At 55.5% G+C, this 26255-nt stretch overlaps 3 protein-coding genes across 5 annotated transcripts; all 3 read left to right on the top strand.

Moving 5' to 3' along the window:
• Window positions 1-426: 426 nt before the first annotated feature.
• C1QA (complement C1q A chain) lies at window positions 427-3737 on the top strand. 3 transcript variants are annotated; one of them, XM_047873782.1, is made up of 3 exons: window positions 427-582; window positions 1463-1632; window positions 2929-3737. In XM_047873782.1, exons 2-3 carry the CDS (start codon window positions 1470-1472, stop codon window positions 3501-3503), a joined length of 738 nt encoding a protein of 245 aa, XP_047729738.1. In that variant the 5' UTR covers window positions 427-582; window positions 1463-1469; the 3' UTR covers window positions 3504-3737. The 3 variants fall into 3 exon arrangements, with proteins under 3 accessions (XP_047729738.1, XP_047729740.1, XP_047729739.1); XM_047873784.1 differs by having other exon boundaries at window positions 495-578; XM_047873783.1 differs by lacking the exon at window positions 427-582 and adding an exon at window positions 611-726.
• Window positions 3738-7060: 3323 nt separating this feature from the next.
• On the top strand, window positions 7061-11638 carry C1QC (complement C1q C chain). The gene is made up of 3 exons (XM_047873432.1): window positions 7061-7208; window positions 7497-7690; window positions 10799-11638. The coding sequence occupies exons 2-3, from the start codon at window positions 7510-7512 to the stop codon at window positions 11353-11355; spliced, it is 738 nt and encodes a 245-aa protein (XP_047729388.1). The 5' UTR covers window positions 7061-7208; window positions 7497-7509; the 3' UTR covers window positions 11356-11638.
• Window positions 11639-15832: 4194 nt separating this feature from the next.
• Window positions 15833-21000, top strand: C1QB (complement C1q B chain). Its single transcript, XM_047873542.1, has 3 exons — window positions 15833-15989; window positions 18891-19103; window positions 20278-21000. Exons 2-3 carry the CDS (start codon window positions 18914-18916, stop codon window positions 20850-20852), a joined length of 765 nt encoding a protein of 254 aa, XP_047729498.1. The 5' UTR covers window positions 15833-15989; window positions 18891-18913; the 3' UTR covers window positions 20853-21000.
• Window positions 21001-26255: the final 5255 nt, after the last annotated feature.

The following is a 26255-nucleotide window of genomic DNA, read 5'->3' as shown; positions in this document are numbered from 1 at the left end:
TCGGTCTCTCAAAAATAAATAAATGTTAAAAAAAAAAAAAAGTTTAAAAGAAAAAAGAAAACTGAGGCCCCGGGAGGTTAAGTAACTCCCCAAGGGCAGCTAGGAAGTGGCAGGTCTAGGAAGCTGATTACTGAGCTTCCCATCACTACCACACTGCCCTTTGTATTTTTCTGTATTTTCCAAGCTTTTGACGATCAGTCCAAGTTCCTGACTTTTTAAAAAATTCCTTCAGCCCTGATGTTCTCTGCCTCTCTGGTTCTCACATCCCCCCAGTACCCCCCCCCCCCCACACCGTCTCCATCCCTGCAGACTCCTGCCTTGCAGTCCCTGCCCCCATGCCAGCTGCGGCTGGGGTAGGACATTCAGTGTCCCAGTCTTGCTGAGGTCTGCTCAAAATGTCCCTGGTAGGCTTCTGACCCCTGGGGCAATGCTGGGGGCAGGTCCAGGGAAGGAGAAGGGGAAGTCAGAAGGGATGTGAAACTTGGCCACAGCCGGACAGGCGCCACCCCTGCTGGGTGTCCCACAGGGGTCCCTGGGTGGAGGACAGGAGCATCCAGTTGAACTGACTGCCAGCTGAGGCAGGTGAGGCCCTCGCCTGAGGGGGTGGGGGCCCGGGGAGCTGACCTAGGAGGCTGGACAATCGAGGCGGGAGGGAGGGAGAACACTGCCAGCCGGTTCTGTGCCAGGACAGAGTTGCAAGGGGCACTGATCCAAGATCTGGAATAAGTGAGTGGGGGGCCCTTTATTCCTTGGGTTGGGGAGATGGTGGGAGGTGGAAATATAGACACATCAGCTCTAGCCAGAGTTCCTAGGTTTCGGCCCCCCCAGAACACAGGAAGCTGGGGAGAGGCTAGGGGTGTCGGAGCCAGGAGAGGGGTCCCCGTAGAGGGTACAGAGGGTGCTGAAAGGGGCCGAATGTGTAGGGGAGTGAGCACATGTGTTGTGTCAGGGGGTTGTGAATCCTCGTGTGTATGCACAGCTCTGCCATCTGGGTGAGAGAGTGTGAATTAAATAAGGCGTAGGCGCTCAATAAATATTTGTTCAATGGGATTGATCATCGGTAGGAGTATATGAATGTGTGTGTCTGGGGGAGTGAGAGGTGGAGTCTATTTGGGTGTCGGTTTGGGCTTCCAGGAGCGTGCAGTGGATTTTGAGTTCGCTCGCCGTGGTGTGCAGGTGTGGGATGAGAGGCTGTGTTTGTGTGTTTGAGTATGTAACTGTGTGGGTGTGCTCAGCTATGTGTGTGTGTGTGTGTGTGTGTGTATCTGGGCAAATTTCTGGTTCTGCGTATATGTGCGGGGTCCCTGGAGCTGGGTGGAAGGCAGACTTCGGAGGCCCTCGAGGGAGCGTATGTGCCTCGGTGGTGGGGGGATGTGTACAGAACATTGTGGGCGTAGGGTTCAAGTGTATGAGTTGGGTGTGTGTGAGGGTGTGACGCCCACTCTGGCCCATGTCTCCACAGTGGCATCATGGAGGCCCCATGGGGCTGGCTGGTGGTCTGCGTGCTGGCCACATCCCTGACCTTTACAGTGACCCAGGATGTGTGCCGAGCACCAGATGGGAAGGCCGGGGCCCCAGGAGCGCCTGGCCGACCCGGACGGCCAGGCCTCAAGGGGGAGCAAGGGGAGCCAGGTGAGTACCTCCCTCTGGACCCCAGCCCCTCCTCCCTTGGCCTGGCCTGGCCTCCAGGGTGGAGACTTGGGGGTGGCACCAAGAAGCAGGAATCCACCTGGGCCCCCATGTGATGCCTGTGCACTCTGCACTTGGTCCCAGAGGCTGAGGGAGCCTAGTCTTCTCTCTGGACATGTCCCCAGGCTGCCAGCCCCTCCATATCCCCCTCACTGCCTGGGTCCTCTTTCTTTCTTTTTTTTTTCTTTTTTTAATGTTTATTTATTTTTGAAGGAGAGAGAGACAGAGAGTGAGCAGGGGAGGAGCAGAGAGAGAGAGAGAGGGAGACACAGAATCCGAAGCAGCCTCCAGGCTCTGAGCTGTCAGCACAGAGCCAGATGTGGGACTTGAACTCATAAACCGTGAGATCATGACCCAAGCCGAAGTCAGACGCTTAACTGAGCCCCTCAGGCGCCTGAGTCCTCTTTCTTTGGCCTCACCTTCCTTCCCTGGAGGATGGACCACTACAGGCGATGAATGAGAAAGGTCTTGGAAAAGTGCACACTCCTGGGCTGTTGTTAAGTTACCAGAATGAATAAGGTGCTAGCCTTTAGACTCAGGAGACTTTTCTTGCTATGTAACCTCGGGCAAGTTACTGGCCCTCTCTGAGCCTCAGTTTCCTCATCTGTAAACCGAAGAAATAACCCCACCTGGCACACAGAGAGGATCGACGAATGGCAACTATCCTTTCGGCTTCCTTCCAGCCCCCCACACCCAACTCTGTCCCTGCTTCCCCATTGCCAGCCCCTTTTGGCATCAGAAACTCACAGTCTAGAAAACAGGTTGGGGGTGAAGGAGAAGGGAGAGGAGGACGTGCCCAGAGTGGGAGAAGGAAGTCTCAGGGAATTCTCTTGAGCCTCCCAGTCGGCACCAGCCCAGAAAGATCTGCAGAGACACTTGCAAGCATTTGCATCCAGGCGTCCTAACCCTAAAGGGATCGGGGTCAGTGGCCTGGCAGGATGTGGAGTTCACGGCCGGCCAGAAGCACAGTGGACGAGCCAGTGTCCTGCTTTTGCCAGGACCTGACAACTTCCCAAGTGCCTGTTTGCACTTCTTTCCACTTGATAGATAAAGAAGCTGCAGCTCAGAGGTTGGAACATTTGCCCAAGGTCACACAGCCAGCCAGAGTCAAGGTCTTAAAGGCCCAGGCACTCCCCCATCCTCCACTGCACAGCAGCCGGGCCATCTCCCAGCTCCCATCTCCCTGAGGACTAGGGAACACTGGACTCTCACTCCAGATCTGGCCTTTCTCCCCCACAGGGGCACCTGGCATCCGGACGGGCATCCAGGGCCTTAAAGGAGACCAAGGGGACCCTGGGCCCCCTGGAAACCCTGGCAACATGGGCTTCCCTGGGCCCAGTGGCTCCCTGGGTCTCCCTGGCATCCCGGGAGTGAAAGGCATCAAGGGCAACCCGGGCAACATCAAGGACCAGCCACGGCCAGCCTTCTCGGCCATCAGGCGGAACCCACCAATGAGTGGCAACATCGTCATCTTCGACACGGTCGTCACCAACCAGGAAGGCCCGTACCACAATAACACGGGCCAGTTCATCTGTGCTGTGTCGGGCTACTACTATTTCACTTTCCAGGTGGTGTCCAAGTGGGACATCTGCCTGTCCATCGTGTCCTCTGGGAGGGACCAGGCCCAGCGCTCCTTGGGCTTCTGTGACGCCAACGGCAAGGGAATCTTCCAGATGGTGTCCGGGAGCACGATTCTCAAGTTACAGCGCGGCGATCGGGTCTGGATCGAAAGAGACCCCGCCCAGGGCCGGATTTACCAGGGCCCTGAGGTGGACAGCGTCTTCAGTGGCTTCCTCGTCTTCCCATCCATCTGAACCAGGGAGGGAGCCTCCCGACCCTGGCCTCACATGCTTCCTTTTCTGTGTGACTCTGGCCCATTCACTCCACCTCTCTGGTTGCTATGGTCTGCTCTGCCTGGGGGTGCTGTTGCTCGAGCTGCCTGAAGGGAGAGGGCTGGCTCCCGGGGCCCCTAGAACTCGCCGCTGGCTGCACGCTGTAAGGAGACTGATCTCTTCGAACCCTTCCTACAATAAATACCCGAGGCCGTGTCTGTTGAGCGTCTGTTGAGTTGCTACACTGGGCACTGGGAGGGAGCATAAGGGCGACGGTTACGGAGTGCTTACGAGGCAGGCCTGTGTTTTGTATTTTACAGCAGGTATTTAGCAGGTCCTGGGAGTCCTAGGACCTAGGGCCACCACTTACTGGTTGTCCAACCACGTGCATATTATATAACTTCAGTGAACTCAGTTTCCTTGTCTGTAAAATAGGAATAACAACAGCACCTACTTCAAAGGGTTGTTGAGAGGATTGAGTGACTTAATATATGAAAATTGCAGAGCCGTTCCTGAGTCAGAGTAAGGGCTGAGTAAGTCCTAGGTATTATTATGCTTTGTTTAATCTGTACAGCTGAGGGGTGAGGTGGGTATCACGACCCCATTTTACAGATAACGAAGCAGGTTGGAGTCTGGGGCTGGATATAAGGCCCAAGGTCAGCGTTTAAGTAGAGGAGCTGGGGTCTGAACCCAAGTCTTACTAGCCAAGTGAGGCTAGTAAGGCTTACTTACCCTAGCCTGCGTGTTTAACCGCGACCCTTGCCAGCCTCCACAGCCACAGCCTGACACGTGCTTTCCAACCTTGAACCAGAAAAACATGGGCAAGACTCAGAGAGGGGTGGTAATCGGCCCAAGGGCAGCCAGCAGTCCTCCCCAAAGCCAGGTTTCCTGAGTCCGGCCCTGGGCTTCCACTCAGGCAGGCATGTGAGGCTGGGGCTGCTGCTCGCTGGGCATCCCTCCCGGGCTGCAACTGAGAAGGTCTGGAATTCTCATGGTGCCTTCCCAGGGTCCCACTTAGCCTGTCCAGGAACACTCGGAAGCGAGAAGCCTCGCTATGTCCTCCGTATGTGAAGACAATAAGGAGACCGGGAGTTCAGTCCTAGGCTGTCCAATGCCCTGCACATTTTCTCAAAGGAAGCCATCTGTGCTTTGTGCTGTGCGCACATCACACACCTGCACACCACGCACACCGCACACCTGCAACCCATCTTCCTCAGGTTGCACGTGACCCACATTCCCCCATGGAGACCTACTTCCCACTGAAACACGGGCACAGGGATCCTCTTCTTCGGTGCACACCAACCCAGGCCCTTAGATACACTGTGCACACCCCTGGACGTGCACACTAGTTACACCCTCAAACCCACAGTCGTACTTGGGATACAGGCGACACGCAGGGGTGCACGTCCTCCTCACTCTCCAACACGCACATGCCTTAGAAATGCCCCGGTTCTCCCACCTGCTGACCCTGTCACACTCACACTGGGCCATCCTCTGAGCCACGGGGGCCATGTCTCCCACCCACTAAATGACACACAAGCAGCCTGGGAGTCCTCACATGCCACCCCCTCCCCAGCACCCTGACCTCTGACATACACCCAAGACCCTCTCCTGGGGCTGCCCTGCCCTGCCCCGACCGACAGCCTCTGGGGTTTGGGGAGAAGAGAGTGACCCCTCTGTAGCCCCAGCATAGTGCTGGACTCCTCACGGCCTCTCTGCCTCCTTCAGGCCTCCACTCTGCCCCAGCTCTCTGCCTCCTTGCCCAGAACACACTCTCCCACGGACTGGGAAAAGAAGCCCATCTTTGTGTATCTACGATGGGCTGGACATTTCCTAGCCATTGATGCATCTAATCTCAGCAATCCCTCTTCACTGGTTCGGAGAAAGGAGATCCCTATCCAAGGTCACACTGCCAGAAAGCGGCAGGACCTAGATTTGAACCAGCTCTGCCTGACCCCAAAGTGGAGACCTCCTTTCCTTGCAACGGGACTCAGAGATGTCAGGAGTGCGGGCCCTGTAAGTGGTGGAAGAGACCCGGCTACAGAAATGTGAGTGCAGGGAGTCTGGCTGCTCCTTATTCTAAATTCCACCCACACACTGCACACCCTGCCCGCCCTCCCCCTCACTGGGCAAATCACTGGCCAGGCTGGATGGAGGAACGGGCAGAGCTAGGCTGGGCCTGGCTGCTGGGGCAAGGGCGGGCTGAGCGTGGGCTGAGGCTGCCACCTGCTGGACAAGACAGACCCAGGCGCAAACGAGATGAGAACTGAAGATGGGAGCCCCAGGTGCCATTCGGGTCCCCCTCCCCGCCCCCCTGCCAGTGCTGTGTCTATCATTTATGCTTTTCCCAGCCCTCCACCTGCTGGGGACTTTCAGGGTCAAGGACATTCACATCCTTGTGCTCATCCCACACTCTGCAGCCCTGTGCCACAGGGTAGAGGGACAGACTGGGAAACTGAGGCCCTGAGGGTCAGTTGGTGAGGCAGGGACAGAGCTCTGAACTCCTGCTCATGCCCGGCACCAGCCTAAGCCCTGTACATGCATCATACACTGGGTCCTCACCACTGCCCTGCATGGGAGCTATTGGAACCCCTCATTCACAGAGGGGGACCTGATGCTCAGGAAGGTCAAACCCCTCACCCCGAGTGACACGGGTGGCAAGTGTGGGGTCAGGGCTGGAGCCCTCTACTGCTCGATAGCCCCTTCCTCTTCTGAATCTCATAGGAGGAGAAGAGGAAGAGAGGAGAGGCGCCTCTCTCGGCTCTGCCCAAACTGGCCCCAACCAGCAACGCCTCACCAGCTCCCACAGGCTCCAAGACCAGATGCAGGGGTGCCAGAGGCGGTGCGGGCAGGGAGGCTGGGATCGTCAAGGGCCCCAGCAAAGGAAGAGGCACTGACATGCGAAGCCTGGGCCTCCCCCACCACCCAGTATACAGATGGGAAGGCTAAGGCCTGGAGGAGCCAGTGGTTTGCTGAGGGCCTCAGAGCAAGGGAGTGGCAGGGCTGGAAGATCTGAGGCCACTGACTCTGTAGCCAGAGTCCCACCACAGCAGGCTGCTTGCCATCAAAGCTTGTCCATCCTGGGTGTCCACCTCCAAGTATAACCAATGGAAGGGGCAAATGGAAGTTTCTAGAATAAGGCCTGCCACTTGACAAGTGCATATGAGGCTAAGCAGAGGCTAAGCAGAGCAAGACTTTGGACCCCAAGAATGGATTTGCTGTGTGACCTCTGGTAAGGGCTTTCACCTCCCTGGGCCTCAGTTTCCTCATCTGTAAAGGGGGAATTATAACTTCCTCCTAGGAATATTGTAAAATAGCTGAGTCTCAGGCACTGTAAATGCCAACATATAGGGATGGGCTGAACTGGACACACACACACACACACACACACATGCTTCAGCAGATCCGGGGGAGGGGACATTTCCCCTTTTCAGACGCTCATGATCCGGGGCGGGGGGGACACAGGGTCAGCCTAGCTCAGTACCGAAAAGAAAGTATTGAGTCAGGAAAAATGATGGGAAAGGGGATGTGGGACTGGGGGCAGGGTGAGCAGAGGGGAGGGGGCCGCCCAGCCTGCTCTGGGCCCTCTCTGCTGTGTCCGCTCTGACACCGTGTCCTCCAGTCGGGGAGAGGGGAAGCAGATTTGAGGATACCTCTGTGACCAGACCAGAATCCTGCCACCCCCAGGTGAGGCCAAGACCCCGGCTGAGAGGGAGCAAATGGCAGTTTCTCCCTGCTACCTCCCTGAAACATGGGGACAGCTTGATTTGTGAGAGGAAGGAGGGTCCCCATCACTGCTGAGCTAAAGGCCCCGGCTCAGAGAAGAGGCCCCATCCTCCATCCATCCTGTGGTCCCAGGACCCAAGGGGCAAGAGGCCTGGGGAAGGGACCTATAGGCTCCTGAGGGCTATCAAAAGACCAGCGAGGAGGGTGAGTGAGGGGCCAGGGGGCCAACTCAGCTCTCTCCCTACCCAGATCCTTCCCCAGGATGGACACGGTGTCCAGCTCCCGGCCCCCCCTTGGACTAAACCTGCTGGTGCTCTTGCTGGTGTTGCCACTTGGGGGCCAGGCCAGCACAGGCTGCTACGGGATCCCCGGGATGCCAGGCCTGCCGGGGGCCCCAGGGAAGGACGGACACGATGGCCTGCCGGGGCCCAAGGGTGAGCCAGGTGAGTCTGCTGGGCTTCTGGGGAGGGGTCACCTAAGACCTGGGGGCAGCAGGCACAGTGTGCATCTGACGCTAACCTGGGGGAGAAGGGCAGCGACTTGTTGGCGAGAAGTACAGTCCCTACGGACGCACCTGCTCCCAGGACAGAGTCCAGCTTTCCCAGCAGGTGTAACCCCTCTTTTCTCAGAGCCCAGGCCTTGGTCCTCCATATTCCCCTCTCTGTGCCTCAGTTTCTCATCTGACAACAGGGAGAGAACAAAAGCACCTGCCCCAGAAGGTGGCAGGGAGGATCACAGGAGATGACCCACCTGAAGACCTTTGACAAACTCTAAAGTGCTGTGCTGTTTATTACAGCTCCTCCATCCATCACCTGCCCTGCAACACGGACCCCTGGGGGGGGGGGGGGCGGGGCCCACGTAGAGAACGTCCACAATACACAGAGGGCCGGGCTTCAGTTCCCAGCCCTACCACTTCCCTGTGCAGAGCGCCTCAGTCTCCTCATCTATAAAATGGGGAGATAGTACCTACTGCACGGGGTGCTGTAAAGGGAGGATTAAGTGAGTTGCTACTAAAGCAGCATCCAGCACATGGTAGGTCTCAGTAAGTGTAGGCTCTGCGTGGTATAGCTGTTGTCCTCACTGTTTTTATGGGAGATCTTTGCTCACCCGTCACCCTGGGATCCTGGATAGTTGGGCCATGGGGAGTGAGAAGTCAGGATTGCAGATTGATGGGCAAGCCCTAGCATGAGCCAAGGGGGCTGAGAACACGAAGGGGCCCTGGTGCTGAGCAAGCACCAGAGTCTGGGGGCGACTTGTTTGTCAGAAGGTGCGTATCCAGGATGCAGCGTGTCTGGAGCCAGCGTGGGTGAGACTGGGGTGAGGTTGGACAGAAGTGATGGGGGGGGGCGGTTGGCAGAGGCAGCGGGGGTGTGGGAGGCCGGTGGCAAGGAACGTCCTTAGGGATTTCCCCACTGTCACCTTCTCTCCTGGCAATAGAATGGGATTTGGCCAACATTCCAGAAGGAATTCTCTAATTCAAGGTGAGCCGGATAAGGCTCTCGGTTCTGCCGTCTTTTGAGATCCCACACCGCACGCTGCCTCTGGTCATCTCACAGCTCAGTGGCGGATGGCCACCAATTATTGGGCACCTACTACATACCAGCCATGGTTCCAAATGCTCAGCACATGCTTACCTTACAGGGTAGATAAAATTGTTAACTCTGTTTTGCAAGTGAGAAAACTGAGGCCAAAATCCTTTTTAAAAGTGCCTGACTGCCATTTTACAAATGTCAAACTTGAGGTTCAGAGAGTTGGAGGAACTTGCCCAAGTCACACTGTGGAATCCTGTCCTGCTCCAAAGTGCCTTTAGTCACTACCTTCCCCTGCCTCTCAGGCCCCTCCCCAGTGCATGTCCTCCCCGTCCCAATCAGTTGTCTGGAGGGATGAGACATGGCCCTGCATCACTGACAACCGTCACCAGGAGCTGACCCTATGGAGCACTTCCTACGAGGTGCCCAGCACATGCCTTCTCCCACTCCAAGCTCCCAGAAGCTCTCTGGGATCTCTATTATATCCTTTCCTCAATTAGGCAAGCAGAGGCCTGGGGAGGGGAGGTCACCTGCCCAGGGTCACACAGCTTTAGCCTGGATCTGTTGGATCCTCATCCCCCTCTCCTAACCCCGGGACCGAACAGGCTCACAAGCCATAGAAGATCTGTCACAAATAGGTCTACACAGACACCCAACCCTAAGGAAGTAGGAAGCGGCCATGAGGGCTGGCAGAGTCGGCCAAAGAGGGCTTCCTGGAGGAGGAGACTAGAGCCAGGCCCTAAAAGATGAGTACAGTTTGGAAAGGGGAGAAAAATCTCACAGAGGCTCAGATAATCAGGGCTGTCACAAGAATCACATCCTCTGACTGGGACTCAGCCAGACTTGATTTTCGATCCTGACTCTACCTCCTCCTGGCTGCGTGGCCTTGAGCAAGTCTTTGGCCTCAGTTTCCTCATCTGTAATATGAGAGAAATGGAACCAGCCCAGGCGTCATAGGGGCTCCAGTGGGCTGAATGGGGCCGGGGGAGCTGGAGAAATCAACCCCCTTGGTGGGGGCCACTTCTGTTTGGGCTCCATCCAGTGATTCCCATGTGCTAAGCCGGCCTGGGGTGGTTCCATCTCAGGAAGGGATACAGGTTTTGTGGGGCTCTGAACCTTATAAAATATTGAGGCCTCTCTTTAAAAAATAATACAAAATTATAGGTACATTTGACTGCGGGGAAGGGGGTGGTGACACAAATCTACACGTGCTACAAGATTGTACTAGAACTATACACACACACGTGCAAATGAATGCACGTGCAAAGTGGATCGTCCAAAGGTGAGTTTTCCCGTTTTGATATCGTACTTTAGTTATGCAAGATGTGCCGCTGGGGAAAACTAAGCAAAGAATACATGGGCTCTTCTTGCCCCCCCCTTTTTCTTGGCAACTTCCTGTGAATCTATAATTATTTCAACATAAAAAGTCGACAAAATTTTAAGAGTAATGTTAGGCAAAGGGCCTCGAAGGGGCCAGCGCAAGTTAATGCGGCCTAAAGAATAAGTTTCATGAGCTTTCCAGGAAATGGGCCTCCGACCAATCTTCTGATTTTTGTCAAGAAACACTCAGAAGCAAAACTGTCAGGTGAGGTTTGGATTTGTTAACGTTGGGCTCTAAATAAAACGTTTAAGAAAACACCGTGCAGGCCACACAGAAGCTCTCTGAGGCCACACGCTGGCTGTGGGTTGACAGTCAAGGCCTCTGACGTGCTCTCTGAGACCCTGCCCGGTTCTGACACCTCCTGAGGCTGGCGAGTCCCACCCTCTCCACCGTAAATGTGGAAACTGAAGCCAAGAGACAGGGGAGCGTCTTAGCGCTCGGAGAACAAGTCCATGGGGGAGGCCGGACCCCAACCAGGGCCTCCTTCCAACTCTCTGCACGCTTACCCCCAGGTGATCCAGTCCATCTGGAGAAGGACGTTCCAGAGACCAAACTCTGGTGGCACGTCCCCTGGAGGACACCCAGGGTCCCTGTTCCTGTCCCCTGCCCCATCACTTCCTTCCCACCTACTCTCTCCCCAGGAATCCCAGCTATCCCTGGAACTCAAGGACCCAAGGGTCAGAAGGGAGAACGCGGCACACCTGGGCATCCCGGGAAAAATGGCCCCACGGGAACGGCTGGTAGTCCAGGGGTTCCCGGCCTCATGGGACCCCCTGGAGAGCCGGGCGAGGAGGGCAGATACAAGCAGAAGCACCAGTCTGTCTTCACGGTCACACGGCAGACATCCCAGTACCCCACGGCCAACAGCCTGGTCAAGTTCAACGTAGCCATCACCAACCCGCAGGGCGATTATGACACAAGCACCGGCAAGTTCACCTGCAGAGTCCCGGGTCTTTACTACTTTGTGTACCACACGTCGCAGACGGCCAACCTGTGCGTGCTGCTGTACCGGAGTGGTGTCAGGGTGACCACCTTCTGTGACCACCTGTCCAACAGGAAGCAGGTCAGCTCGGGCGGTGTGCTGCTGCAGCTACAGGCGGGTGAGCAGGTGTGGCTGGCGGTCAATGACTACAACGGCATGGTGGGCACCGAAGGCTCGGACAGCGTCTTCTCTGGCTTCCTGCTCTTTCCTGACTAGGGCAGCCAGGCCCGCTCCAGGCCCGGGGCCGCCCCGCTCCCCTCAGCTTCCCTGCAAGAACCGCTGTGCCCAGGCCCTTCTCCCCACCTGATGGACTCCTCCTCCAGGAAGCCCGCCCTGACGCCCTTGCCCCAACTTCTCTCCCTCCTCCGAACTCCTTCAGGAGTCACTGCTTTGAGACTTAACCAGCACCCTCTAACACTGTCAATGGTTTTTTTTTTTTTTTCCAAGTCTCCGGAAAGGCAAGGTGATATATAAATAAATAAATAAATGGAAAAATGTGGCACGGTTCAGGCTTCTCACTGCCAAGTCCTCAACGGAGCAGGCCTCTTCATCCTCAGCTTTGCACCTGTCACAGCCACCCATGGGCTCTAGACTCAGACAGAGCGTCCAGTTGGTGTTCAGTTAAAGGTTGGTGCCAGTGTTAAGACACTCAGCGTCCTGTGGCCATTTCAGAGAGGGATGCTCCAGTGTGATTAAAGGCTGCAAGAGGTCCCCAATGTGCCATCTGTTGTCACTTGTTTGGGTGACGTGCTACTGTCATTAAAGGTATCTGTGCTCACAGGCAAACAGGAGTGTTTGAATTCCCAGGCCTATGTTGACCTATGCTGAAGTTTGGAAGCACCTGTGGGCTCAGGTAAGCCCAATGTAGACAAAGAACAGATCTGTAATGGATTTGTGCCCAATGAATGAGTTAATGGGGGTGAATGAATGAATGAACAGTGGGGAAATGAGTTACTAAAAGCAGAGCAAATGAATGAGTGAATTTAAAAAATCTTAATAGCTTGTATTTATTGAGCACTTACTATACCCCAGGCATGATGCTAACGGATCTATTAAGTCATTAATATTCATCACCGTGCTCTGAGATGGGCATGAACCAGCAAGAGAGTGAGACTCTGTCCCCAGTTTCACCCCGAATACTGGCAAATTCTGGGAGCCTCCAGGAGATCAACTAACACCACTGCTGCCCACAAGCCACCAGGCTTCCCCTGCAAGGTTCCTGACGGTTGGGCCCAGCAAGTATGATCCTTGCCGGAGGACCGGGAGGTTAGACACTAGCCACAGCACTTCCACTGTGGTGACCACGAGAAGGGCTGACAGTTCAAATTCAAAAATGATAGAAAGCATAACGTTCCTGTGCAGACTGCCAGTCCAGCCTCGGAGCCCAGGGAGACCCAAAGTTCGCTCAGGCGTAGGAGAACCTGCCTGGACCTAGCTGGGATCTCAGCTTGGTTCCACAAGGCCCCGTGGAGCTCACAGAGGCACCAGCCCACTGAGGTGGACTGAACAACAGGCGGCTGTGGCCTAATTCCATGACTACCTCCGTCCACTTTGGCTCCTTTGGTCGTGAGAGGAGGCATTTCACACCCCCCACGCCTTTGCCATGATCCTGCACAGCCCCCCCCCCCCCGCCCTCACACGAATCCTCATCCACCTGGACAATACACACTCAACTGTCAGGGTTCAACACAAAGATCACCCCTCCTCCACGGAACCTTCCCCAATTTCCCATTTGTGTCCCCACAGTGACCTCCAGAGCCTTGGATCACAAACTCCTGTCTTTTTAGAGCCTCGGTTCTCCAATCTGGTGGCACAGCAAAATCATCTGCAGATTTGTTTACAAGAAAAAAAAAAAAGATTTCTGGAATCAAGGCTTTTTTTCATAAAAGTTTGCAGAGGACGGGGATATGGGTGAGTAGGTCGTTGGCCAGGTGAAGTCAAAGCACATAGTTCTCGGGGCGCCTGGGTGGCTCAGTCAATTAAGCATCCGACTTTGGCTCAGGTCATCATCTCTGGGTTTGTGAGTTCGAGTCCCACGTGGGCTCTCGGCTGTCAACGCAGAGCCTGCTTTGGATCCTCTGTCCTCCTCTCTCTGCCCCTCCCCCACTCTCAAAAATAAATAAACATTAAAAAAAAATAAAGCACATGATCCTCTAGCTGGTTTTCAGACACTCACTCACTGACACGTCTGCCCTCTCCGCTGGACGGTGAGTATCCTTGAGGTCACTTTGATAGACGCCTAGCACATAGGAGGGGCATGGGAAATACCCCAGATGGGAAGGAAGAAGGGCTACACACACACACACACACACACACACACACGAGAGGGAACAGAGGCAAAGGCCTAGGAACCCAACCTGGTTCACGGGGTGCCTCTGGCCGGGTCGCAGGGCCACTCTCTTCATGACTCTCCTCCATCAACCACTTAGCAGTCTGCCCAGCAGTGCCCTGAGTGATACATCTTTCCTCTCATTTCTCTTTTGTTTAAAAAATCAATACACCGTTTATGTGGGCCACAGTGTCAGATCAGAAACCTGTACTTTGGAAGCGACAATTTTTTTTTTTTTTTGCCATTTTTGTTTTCCATAATTGTTTCCTTGTTGTTCTCTCTTTGTCAGGAGATACAGGCCTTTGAAAATGCCAGCTTGTCTGCTGGGCTGAGGGAAACCTGGCGAGGGTTTCTAAGGGGGGCAGGCAAGGGAGGTTGGGACAGGGACAGGAAAAAGACACGCCAAGCTGCAAGGAATGCCTTTTTGACCACAAGATGTGGAGGGTTTATAAGTTTCTTCTTCCACCCTGGGTAGGGATCATCCCCCCCCTATATCAGGGATGCGAGCAATGATTTCACAGATACAGAGACCAGCTGGCTCCTACTCAGGGGCCACGGTCAAGGGACCCCTCTGCGCCTGGTCCCTGATCCACACTTGGCTCCCCATGCTCCCAGGCTCCAAGAACTCGGCCTTCTCTTCATAAATATAACACTGTCCCCAGGTTTGCATTGGGGGCCTACCAAAAGCTGAGCCCTGGACATGCCAGGTTACCTCACTGGCCCCCCACAACCCATGCCCCCACATTCATATTTGGGAAACTGAGGCCAATAAATGTGCCTGAGGCCACATAGCTGGAAAAAGGCAAAGCTGGATTTAAACTTGGCAGGGGCTGATTCCAAAAGCCCATGCCCATACTCTGCTCCCTGCTTCTTTCTGTTCTTAGTCTCAAACTGTCTACCCCAAGTTCAAGCTCACCTATTCCCATTGCCATTGGGAACCCACAGAAGGACCCCGGACCCGCAACCTACGAATCTACAATTTTCTAGGTTCAGAGACCAGCTGGTACAGAGTTCCACCCTTCTCCCTGCCCAGAATACATTGCCTTTCCCTCCTCATCCAGCCCTAGTCCCTTCCCGTCTATAGTTGGCTGAGCCCAGAGACCCTTTGGTTTTATCAAATAAGTCTTTTCCTTCCCTAACACCCACTGCAGGTAACACTTAATTTCCATCAATCAGCATCCACAAGCCCAAAGATATTCTATCTCCAAGCACAAGTAGGGCCCTCCTGACCTATGGCAGTTCCTGGTGCCAGCTGGGCAACCATCCCTGTGAGGGGCATCACGGTGCCTTAGATGCAGCCTCTGCAAACAGGCTGAGAGTCTGGGGCCAGGGGTGCCTTGCTCTGAGGCCTGCACCTGCCCCTAGTATGAGGTGTGGGCTCCGGCAGTCCCCTCCTTTTTCTGACATTTGTCACAGAAGCCATGAAACCACTGTGTCATTCAATGTTGAACACCAGTCTCCCCAAGTAGAAGCCATTCCCCCTGGGGACAGGAGCCATGGCTGGTTTGCTTGTGGGTCTGTCTCCAGCACCTAGCACAGAGAGGCTCGTGGTAACTATTTATTCTTTCTCCCCTCCGAGCCTCAGTTTCCCATACATAAGGTGAAGGGAAGGAGCTGGGTGACCTCCAAGCCCCTCTCCAGCCCTGCCTTGGTGTGATTCCAGGATCAACAAGCAATAAGCCCCTGCCTCTGTCCATTATTGTCATCAGCGTCGAGCCCTGCTGGAAGCAGAGGAAGGGCTATAAATAAATAATAACCACATTTAAAATTCATTATTAGATAATTTTCTGAGAACAGGGCAAGAGCAGAAGTACAGAATGGGAAGAGGCAGAGAAGATGAACCCAGAAAAGGGAAGCCTGAGACATGGCGTGATATTAACAACTGACATGTGTGCTGCACTTTACGCTTTACTCTCCACGATCCCAGATGAGCTCCCCAGTGCCCCATGCCGTCTATAGAGCAGGTATAGTCCCACCACAGAGCAGAGGAAATGGGGGCTCCCTTGGGTTCTCTTGGCTGAGAACATTTAGACCCCCGTTTGAGACCTTAGGAATCACACTCTGATGAGTGGCAGAGCCAGATCACGGATCCAGGTTCCTGACTCCAAATCCAGTGCTCAGGCACCAGGCCAGCCTTGTTCTCGTTTCAATGAGGAACAGCTACGTCTGCTGTAGGGGATCACAAGGTCAGGGGCCTTGGCACGCAAGCCACCGGTTGTGGACATTCTCCCAGGACAGACTGTTCCCCCAACAGCTGCTGAGCTGGCGAAACCAAAGTGGCCACCTACCCACCACATTTACAGTAAACCCCTCCACATTGCAGAAATGCGGCCTGAAACTGCCGGATGGGCTGAGAGTGGAGGGGGCCGTCCTGCTGGGCCCATGGGAGGGGGCCCTCAGGGGAAGGCCCTTCCTGTCTCTGGGGAATGGAACTTCCCCTTTGGACCGAGAGCAGCAGGCTCCTGGCTCCCAGCCCCACTGCTGCCCAGCCGAGCGGCCCCACAGGACACGAGGTTCCCAGGTGAGGACGGGGCTCAGGACCTGGGGGGACTGGCCAGCCGGACAATATGGCGGAGGGTGATGATTCCCAAAGTGTAGACTTTGAATCTCTGCCTTGGGCGATTAACAGTGTGGACCCCCAGGCCCAACCCCAGACCTGGGGAGCCAAACTTCCCGTGGGTGCACTTGGGCATCTACTATTGCCCGGGACCCCAGGTGATGGGAGCAGCCTAAAATGGGAGCCACCAACATAAGGGCTTTGGAATCACCAAGACTCAAGCTGAGTCCTGCTTCTGTGTCTTAGATGCTGGTGACCTGGGGCAAGTCATGTAACCTCTCTCGTCCTAGACCCTCTCTGGGAATGATGGAACCTCCTAGGGGCCCTAGGAGCCCTGAAGGAGATTAAGCTCACCCAGTGCTTAGCGAACTACCTGGTTCAAGATATGTCAGAGGCCGAGGTGGAATTAGAACCCAGGCCCCCCTTCACCCAGCCCAGCACTTTTCCAGCACCTGCCTTCTCTCATTCGCTCTCCGTCTGCTGAGAATAGCTCAGCTTGACTCTCTCAAGGAACGAATTTGCCTCGTAGGTGGAGCTGCGATTAGTGGTTAGTTGGTCTGATAACTAATTGCATGTTTCTAAAGGCGGGCGTGGGATCAGACACCACACTAGAGACCCCATTCCTCTCAGATGCCATCTCTTGCCATCCTCTGGCGGTCCTGTGGGTAGCAGTTAACTCTGCCAAAGAGGCCCAGAGAGGTTAAGGCACTTGTCTCAGGCCATACAGCGAGGTGGCAGTTTGAGGTCTCGTCGGTCTGACTCCAAGTCGGGGAAAAGGAGCTGTCGGGGCTGGAAGGAGAGGGGAGGGCTGGCGACATGGGAAAGATGTGAGGGGCAAGGCCGATGGTGGTGACGGATGGCGAGGGCAGGGCTCGGACCAGATGCCCAGCTCTGAGACTCAGCGGCCCCTGAGATGCATCTTCCCACTCCCCCTGCCACCTTCTGCTTCCCTAGGAAGCCTGGGTCTCACCGTGGGTCTGGACCCGCTGTCCCCATCGCCCCGACCCCCTGTTTGCCGCTCTCCACCCCTGGGCTGTACCCACCTGAGATCTCCTCTCCCTGAGCCCTATCTCCCACAGGGGCTGGCCCCTGCTTTACTTTTCCAACCATCCTCCGTCATATCCCAACGCTTGGGGATTCCTGGATGGCAGGGATAATACAAAAATAGCGAATATTCCTTTAGCATTTCTGGCGTGCCAGGGCCTACATCATCTATCCTCCCACCAACCCTATGTGGCAAGGATTAGTATTATCCCCATTTCACGGAAGGGGAAACTCGCCAGAGAGGAGAAGCGATTTGCCTGGGGCCCTCCCCTGCGAGTGGACCCTGATTTGGACCCTGGAAGCCCGGCTGTCCTTCTGACCCCAGAGACCTCTCACCACCGCCTCTGACACATCCTGCTCTCTGGGCAGCAACAGCAGCAGGAACAGTAACCATAAAATAGCCTCCTTCACCGAGCGCCAGCCCCGTACCCAGTGCTGCTCAAAACACAGCCACTCATGAGCCCCCGTCAGGCTGTCTGGCTCCAAAGCCCACGTTTTAAACCACCAGGCTTAACAGCCTCCTAGCAGAACACCCTGTGAGTTTTAAGGTCTAGTGGACGTGGTAGGTGCTCGGAAAGGCTGGTTGGAATCCCAGCCACGAGGCAGCTGTGTGACCTTGATGGAGGTTCCTGCCCTCTCCAGCACCCAGTTTCCCCATCTGTAGAAGGAGAGAGCCGGGGGCTTTATTGGGGCGGGAGGGGCTGTTGTAAAGACCACATTAAATGAGATAGTAGCACATAAAGTATTTGGCCCAGAGCCTGGCTAAGTGCCCAATGCATGGATTACTGAAGTTGTCAAATCTGTCATTTTGTAAAACCTCCAGGAACGGGTACTTATGCAAAGATAATCGTTTTAGGTTAAATTTATATTATGTGAATGTCACCTCAATTTTTCAAAAAACTTTGGACTAGAATGTTAAGAGCCCTTCCGTCTTGAGAATCCATGCTGAGGGGCTCTGGCTGTGCCGACCAACTCGGTTCTTCCTAGTTCCCTGGTATTCGGGAGGGGCCGGCCCTTCCCACTCGCCGGGGCCTGCGGAGGGACCTGAGAACATCCCATCAGCAGAGATGGCCTGGGGTGCTGGCAGGGATACCTGCTTCAGAGCCAGACGGGCCTGGGTTTGAATCCTGGCTACCGTCCTTCCCGTGTGACCGTGAGCCAGTGTCTTAGCCTCTTTGAGCTTCAGGGTCCTTGTCGGTATGAAAATAATAGATTTTTCCAGGCAGGGCCGCTCTGAGGATGTCAAGTGGCCCAAAGCCCGCAAATCACAGCCTTGACCTCCCATCCCTCTGACCCCTCACTCCCCTCCAGCCTCACTGGCCTCCCAGCTGGCCCTCGACACTCCAGGCTCTCTGTCCTCCCTCTAGGCCTTCGCCCCCACTTCCTTTCCTCCCAGAACACTCTTGCCCCAGCCCTTTCTGAACCTCTGGGTCCTGGCCTGAACACCACTTCTCGGAGACGCTGCCCCCATCTAGAAGACTTTCCTAATAGGAGGACTTCTTCTCCCAGAAAACCATCCACTGCCCCTCAAGCCTGGTTACTCTGCCTCCAGGCACCCCTACGTTTCTCACAGATCGCTCTGCACTGTCTCTCTTTCCATTTACTTGAATGTTGACCTGTTTACTGCCTGCCTTCCCCTCGAAGGCCAGCTCCGTGAAGGCAGGGGCCGTATCCGTCTTACCCCAGCACCCAGCGCGGGGTCCGGTCTGGTAGCTGGGACACGCTCGGTGAACGCACGGACGAGCGGATGCATGAGTGAAGAAACGCGAGGAGTCTCCATGGTGGTAAAACCCACTCCACCTTCTCCCCCCACCCCTGCAGGAGGTAGCTGAGTCGGGCCAGTGATGAAGACCGTGAGGGATGGCGTCTTAGCATCCCTGCTGCTGCTGCTGCTGCTGTTCCTGTTTCTGCTTGAGGTCTCTTGGGCCCAAAGCAGCTGCACCGGGCACCCGGCCATCCCCGGCATCCCGGGCATTCCCGGGGCACCGGGCTCTCCTGGCACACCCGGGACCCCAGGGATAAAAGGAGAGAAAGGTACTGCAGGCTTTGGGGTTACTCCCATGTCATCGAGCCAGGCCCTGTCTCCTGCCCCCCCAGTCACAGCTGCCTACCTGAGAGATCGCACAAGCCCCCACAAATCCATCGGCTTGCCAAGGCCCACCCCCCACCCCGACCCGTGCAATGACTCCGCAGGGAGGGGGTTCTGATTCCTATTTTACAGCCGGAAAAACTGATGCCCACGAAGGCTACCAACATGCCCGAGGGAGCCCAGTAAATGTTGAGGCTGAGATCAGGCCATGGCTCTCTTACCCTTAACTCCGGGTAGAGAGACAGAAAACCACTTCCGTGGCTGTCTCCCCGGGAAGTGGCTACCCAGCTCTCAACTATTTCCTCACCCATACAATGCAGGCAGATACTTTGTGGGGTTGTCACAGGGTTCAAAGGAGACTTCCTGCCATGAAACCCCACCCCCACCCCCACCCCCAGAAAATGCCGTTCATCCGTTCACTTAACCAAAACCAACCACCGTCCTCACATAACCGCGTGTAACCCACACAATCTCGCAAACTACCATCATCCCCATTGTACAGAGGAGGACGCTGAGTCCCGGAGAACGTGCCTCCGTCAAGGTGACCCGATGAATAATGGCAGGTGGGGCAGGAGGACATCCGTCTGTCCCCTGGGCCTGTGCTCTCAGCCACTATACTCCACCACTTTACTGGAAAAGAGGTTTTATCTCGCGCTGTGCCGAACCAAGGGGCAGCGGCTGCTTGGAGTGGCCGTGAGAAGGCTTCCAAGCCCCCCTGGAAGCCCACTGCACAGGAAAGAATGCTGGGATTGATTAAAGATGTCTGCCCTGGGGGAGCGAGTGGAGAGGGATAGCACATGTGCCAAGAATTCATTATCCCCGCTCCAGGCATTAAGCCCGAACAAGGGAGCCTGGATGAGCTGGTGAGGAGGGCAGGCCCAGCACTTTCCCTAAGGAGACACCACCCTCCACACCTCGGGCGTCAGTTCCCATTGCTGCCAGGCACATCGCAGACTCAGAAAGCTGGGCTGGAAGGAGAACCCCCACCGCCAGGGAAGCTGAGGCCCAGAGAGAAGCAGGGACATGTCAGAAGTTACACGGCCAGGCTCCCTGCCTCCCAGCCCGGGGCTCCTTCCGTGGTTCTCTGGCCCATCATTTCTCCCGTCTCTCCTTTTCCAGGGCTGCCAGGGCTGGCTGGAGACCATGGCGAGTTTGGGGAGAAGGGAGACCCAGGGATTCCTGGGAATCCAGGAAAAGTAGGCCCCAAGGGCCCCGTTGGCCCCAAAGGTGCCCCAGGGCCCCCCGGAGCCCGCGGCCCCAAGGGTGAATCGGGAGACTACAAGGCCACACAGAAAATCGCCTTCTGTGCCAAGAGGACCATCAACAGTGCCCTTCGGCGGGACCAGGCCATCCGCTTCGACCAGGTGATCACCAACCTGAACAACAACTACGAATCTCGAAGCGGCAAGTTCACCTGCAGGGTGCCCGGCATTTACTACTTCACCTACCATGCCAGCTCGCGAGGAAACCTCTGCGTGAACCTCATGCGGGGCCGGGAGCAAATGCAGAAGGTGGTTACCTTCTGCGACTACGTCCACAACACCTTCCAGGTCTCCACGGGCAGCATGGTCCTCAAGCTGAAGCAGGGGGAGAACGTCTTCCTGCAGGCCACTGACAAGAACTCCCTGGTGGGCATAGAAGGTGCCAACAGCATCTTCTCTGGGTTCCTGCTCTTCCCAGATGTGGAGGCATGAGCTGTGGGGCTGACTGCCTCCCTCCCCAACCCCGCCCCCACCAGCAACGCTCACGTTACCCCCACCACTCCCCCACCCAGCCAAAACACACAGAAGGGCTCCATGGATGTTCCTGAAAGAATGAGTAAATAAAATTTTCAAAGGCCAAGGAAGTGGTCTAATTCAACTCTGCGTCCCAGCAGCCGGCACATAGTAAGTGCCCAGAAATGCTGCTTAAATGCTGGTTGGACGACTGTACAACCAATAATGAATGAATGAATGAATGACCTCTGAAAACAGAAACTGTATCTGACTGGAGGTGACTAGAGAGCCAGATTCTGTGCCCAGCTCTGTGACAGCCACATAGTGGAAGACGGGGAGGGAACACCAGCTAGGGAGCAACTTCTATGCTCCAAGCACTGGGCTAGACCTTTTCACTCTCTCATGAACCCTCACCCTCATCCCGGGAGACAGGTTGCATTGCACCCAGTTTACGGAGGAGAAAACTGAGCACCGGAGGGATGAAGGGACCGTCCTCAATCGCACAAGCAGACCTGGCTCTGTCCACTGATGACCCGAGACCTCTTTCGAGGCAACATATCGAGTCAGCCACTATAAGCTTCCTGCTTACAACGTCACATACCTCGCCCCCGCCAAGGGATCCAGGGGTCTTCCTCCAATGTCTTAACTCACCGTGAAACCAAGACCCTTCCCTCTTGATCCTTCCCACATGCACCCCCCCCCCAAACCTTCCCAGCCTGGCATGAGCTCAGCCATCCCGTTAGAACCAACGCCCTAACTTTCAATAACCTGCTCAGTGACCTTCAGCGGTTCTCCACTGCCAACCGGATATAGTCCCAGCCCCTGAGCCTGACCTTCGAGGCTCTCCACGGACTGGCTTTCCAGTCTCATTCCCTCTCCCGGACAATCTGACTCCAGACCCCTGGGCCCTCTGTCTCCCAGGAAAATCGTCCCACCTCAGTGCCCTTACACTCCACGGTTCCATTCTCCTCTGCCTATCTTACCATCCTCCACAGTCTCACTCAAGCCACATCATCTCCCTGAAGCCGGGCCATCCCCGCCCTCACTCTTATCTCTCCTCTGACCTCACCCAACCCCATTCTTTATGTGTGCAGGTCTGAGCACATACGGCCTGCATCTGGTTTTCACGAGTGCCCACGCCTTCTGCCCCGCTAGGCGGGAGGCTCCTCACCCTGTCCACCTCTCAACCTCACAGAGCCCGATGTGCACGGCGGCCACTCCATAAAGAAGCGGTGCCTCGTTGGCCAAGTACACGGGCAGAGGCCGCTCCAGAGTTCCGACCCCCACCTGCTCGCTGCAGCCCCTCCTACTAGCCCCAATCCGCCAAGACCAATCCTGACCTGGGGTAGGAGGGATTTAAGGCACCCTGGCCTATCACACAGGGTCACGGCAACCAGCCGGCTCGGAGGCTGGCCTGTTTCTCAGGACGCCGATCATTGGGTGCAGCTCCAGCCTATCTCCTGGGCCTCAGGCCTGGCCTTGATGACTCGTTCTAACCCCAGACTCTCCAACAGGGACCAGGAGCCTCTACTCCAGGGCCTGGGCCTTCTTTCTGCTGTTCAATCCTTTCGGTACAAACCATCGTCTTGGCCTCTGACTCGACTCTATAATAACCACACCGCAGCCGAGTAACCGTGCCCTGCTGCATCGCGTACATCAATTCATCCAGTTTCCCCCGCAGACCCTAGGAGGTACAAAGTACTGTCGCCATTTCACAGGTGGGAATTTCACAGAGAGAGCAAGTGACTTGCTCAGGGTCAGTAGCTGCAGGTACACAGCGGGGATCGGAGTCTGCTTCTGTTTGTCTCAAAGCTCCTGCTGGACCTGTAGACCCCCGGCCTCCTTGGCGACCCGCAGCTGTTGGGATCCCCTTCACGGAGTGAAGCGTCCTCAGTCCCCCAAGGCCCTCGCCCAAACCCATCGGACCTTAGGGATTCTCGAGCCTTGGCAGTTGGCTCTGTCTGTACGGCCCTTGCTTCACCCCACGGGCGGACCTGCCTGCTGGTCAAGCTGGTCTTGTTGCAGGGACCCAGGCAAAGCCGGCCTTGGCCAAGAAATAAGCGTCTGTCTCCGGTGGTGCCTCAAGCCAGCTGGCCCTCCCGCAGCACCTACTCTCCTCTGACTCCTGACCCTGCCGCCCTTCCCCCACCGGAGCCACCCCCTCCCCAGGCAGGACCTTTTTAACAGGGGCCCCTTTTGTGCCCTCCTGCTCCCAGATCTGCCAGAAATCCAGGGCTCCTGCAAGTCCAGCCGAGGACATGTTAGCCGGCCATACCTTACTTCACCCAAACGTGAGCCACAATGCTCTGAGCCGGCTAAGAGGAAAGGGGGAGGGGGTAACGGGCAAAGAAGAAGGAAGGTGGGGGCTTTGCGAGCAACAGTCATCACCGCCCACGCGGCACACTCACGTTAACTCTTGTAAGCTTTACAATTATGTTCCCCTTTCACAGATAAGAACACTGACACACACAGCAGGTAAGTGACTTTCCCCACATGGCGCAGCTAGTAAGTGATAGAACCAGGATTCAACGCAGGGCAATTCAGCCCCAGAGGCCGCGGTGTCGGTCGCTGCTCTGCTGCAGCAGGTGGGAAGCATCCTGGCGGGTTGTGTAGAATAGCAGGAGCGCCAGCTCTTGAATCAGACAGACGCAAGTTCAAGTCCCGCCTGGGCTTACAGCTAGGTGACCCCGCCAAGTGATTGTCCCAGTTTCCTAATACGCTCTTACAAACAAACAATGTGGCCAAGAGCATCCTCACACGCATCCTTGATTCTTTTCTCAGATTAAATTCCTAGAAGTGGACTCCCTAAGGGCAGGGCTGTGCAAACTTTGAAAGCTTTGAAATGTGTTTCCAAATGGAGGGACGGGCAGGCAGTTAAGGCTGAACATGCCAGGCCGGCTTCAGGCCTGCTGCCACCAGGGGGGAGCAGACACGGAGAGAGGGGCAGCCTGGAAGAGGACAGGCGCACCCCGCTCTCAGCCTGGGCTATGGGTTTCCAAGGTGGGGCAGAAGGTCGGCTTTGAAGACCCGTGTCCTCAAAGTGGTTCCAGCACCAGCATCAGCTGGGGGCTTGTGAGAAATGCAGATTCCCGAGCCCCAAGCCGGCTGACTCGGAAACTCCGGGGATGAGGCTTGCAGTCTGTGTTTCCACAGCCCTCCCTCCAGGTGATCTTGATGGCGCTAAAGCGTGAGAATTACTGCTGCAGACCAGGGGTGGCCAAACTTTTTCTGTAAAGAGTCGCACAGGCACTATCCCAAGCGTTGTGGGCCATATAGTCTCTGTTGCAACTACTCAGCCCTGCTTCTGCCTGGAAACGGCCACAGATAACATATAAACAAATGAGGGCGGCTACGTTCCAATAAATCGTTACATACACTGGCATTAGAATTTCACATTATTTTCACATGTCACGATCTTCTGATTTCTCTTCATCCATTTAGGGATGCAAAAGCCATTCTTCGGTAGCAAATTGCACACAGTCTGTGGGCTAGATTTGCCAACCTGCTCTAGACCCAGGTATGGTTCTAGGCTTAGAAGAAGAGGAACAGAAACTCGAACCCACAACTCCCTGACTCCCAAGCCGGTGCACCTTCCATGAGGCTAGTCTGCAGAATTCCAGCCTTGCGACATTGACAGAAAAACTCTCTGGGTCTTCTTGCCCTTGTCTGTAAAATGTGCATTGCAAACCCCTGTTCTCCGGCGAATTACTTAACCTTTCTGGGTACAGTTTCCTCATCTGTAACATGGGGGTGATCATCATATCCACCCCAAAAAGCTGATAAGGGTTGAAATGAGATTCTATGTGCAAAGCCCACGGCACACAGGAAGTCCTGCACAAGTATTCGCTCCTGGTGGGTTGTGATGGGAACTGAGGTGCTGGAAGGGGCAGGGTTCCTCAAACTTTAATGCGCACCTGGAGGCAGTAAAACGCGTATTCTAATTCGGGAGTCCTGGGAGCACTCTGGAAGTGGCCAGGGCTCGGAACACTGGTTCAGCTCGCTGATAGCCACGAACTGGAATTCTTTCACACATGGGCAAGCACTTGGTGATTAACCTCTTACGGTTATTGCTGCCACTGTGGTCGTGGTGATTATGTTCTGATGGTGGTGGTGACCGAGTTCACAGGCAGACAAAGGAAAGGACAAAGGGTGGGCAGTCGGCTTCCTGCCACCGAGCGCTGCGGGCCTCGCCCCGTTTCTCCTCCACATCCTCGCCTCTCTGGTCTCCTGCTGGCAACAGGGCACCAGGTGCCCTGCCTTAAACCACCCCTCACCCAACGCACACACAAACACATGCCCTCCTTATAGAGCAAGCTGCAAGCTGCGTTTATTTTTGCACGTAGCCAGGAGGCGTTCTCAGAGACAACCCTGTTGGCCAGATGCAAGAGAAAAGGGGGGTGTTTGTTCAAGAAATCCAGCAGGGCCCACCCACAGAGGGACACCCACAGCGAGGGGACCCGGTAGAGCCGGAAGCATCCCGGATGGCTAGTCAAGAGCTCCCACTTCTGGGCTGGCCTCAGAACCTGACTTACTGTGTGACCTCAGATGAGTTGCTACCCCTCTCTGAGGCTCAGACTTCCCCACAGAAGAGCAGGGTGAACTAGATCAGCAGTATTGGGCTCGCTTGAGACAACACAGCTCCTCAGGCCCCCCGCCCCAAACCTATGGATCAGAAACCTAGCGGAGCTCGTGATACCCTTAGGACAAGGGGGAAGAGCTCTGACAGGGTCACGCCCAGGGAGGAAGCTGGGGCCACGTCCCCCAACACACCTCACTTATCCGACAGCCCCACCTATGCAGAACACAGCGAGGCCACAGGAGGGAACAGAGGAGGCCAGACAGGGACATGTCACAGCCCAGAGAGCCCAGAAGATTGATGTTTATCGGATGGATGAATGAAAAGCATGGGCGTATGGATTCATTAATTGATTGATGAATCTTTCTTACTCCAGAGCATACAGGACTCGAAGACAGATATACATAATATATGTTCAGTAAATAGTCCAGTGGAAGGAAGAAAGGCAAAATGGGAGGAATGTCAAAATTTTGTCCTGCCTGGAAGGAGAGGCCATGTAATAATGTTTCGTGGGCCCTTGGCACAATTTGGATGGGAAGGCTTGGCCTCTCCAGGGGAAGCAAAGGCAGGCAGGGAGAAAAGTAACCGAGGTCATGAACGGGCCCATTAAATTCTCACAACAACCCCCACCCCGACATGGGTGCCGTTGCCCCCATTCAGAGACAAGGAGACTACGGCTTATTCCCCAACCCCGAGGCAGCAAACGGAGGCTTGAGAAACCTCCAGAGGGATGCACCTGCCGCAGGCATGCAGGTCTGTATGGAACACAGTTTCCTGAGGGCCTCCTTCCTCGCTTCCGTTCTTGA

The sequence above is a fragment of the Prionailurus viverrinus genome, chromosome C1 (assembly GCF_022837055.1).
Source record: "Prionailurus viverrinus isolate Anna chromosome C1, UM_Priviv_1.0, whole genome shotgun sequence".
Classification (NCBI taxonomy): domain Eukaryota; kingdom Metazoa; phylum Chordata; class Mammalia; order Carnivora; family Felidae; genus Prionailurus; species Prionailurus viverrinus.
The sequence above is the reverse complement of the archived record's forward strand: the minus strand, read 5'-3'. Positions and strand labels throughout refer to the sequence as shown.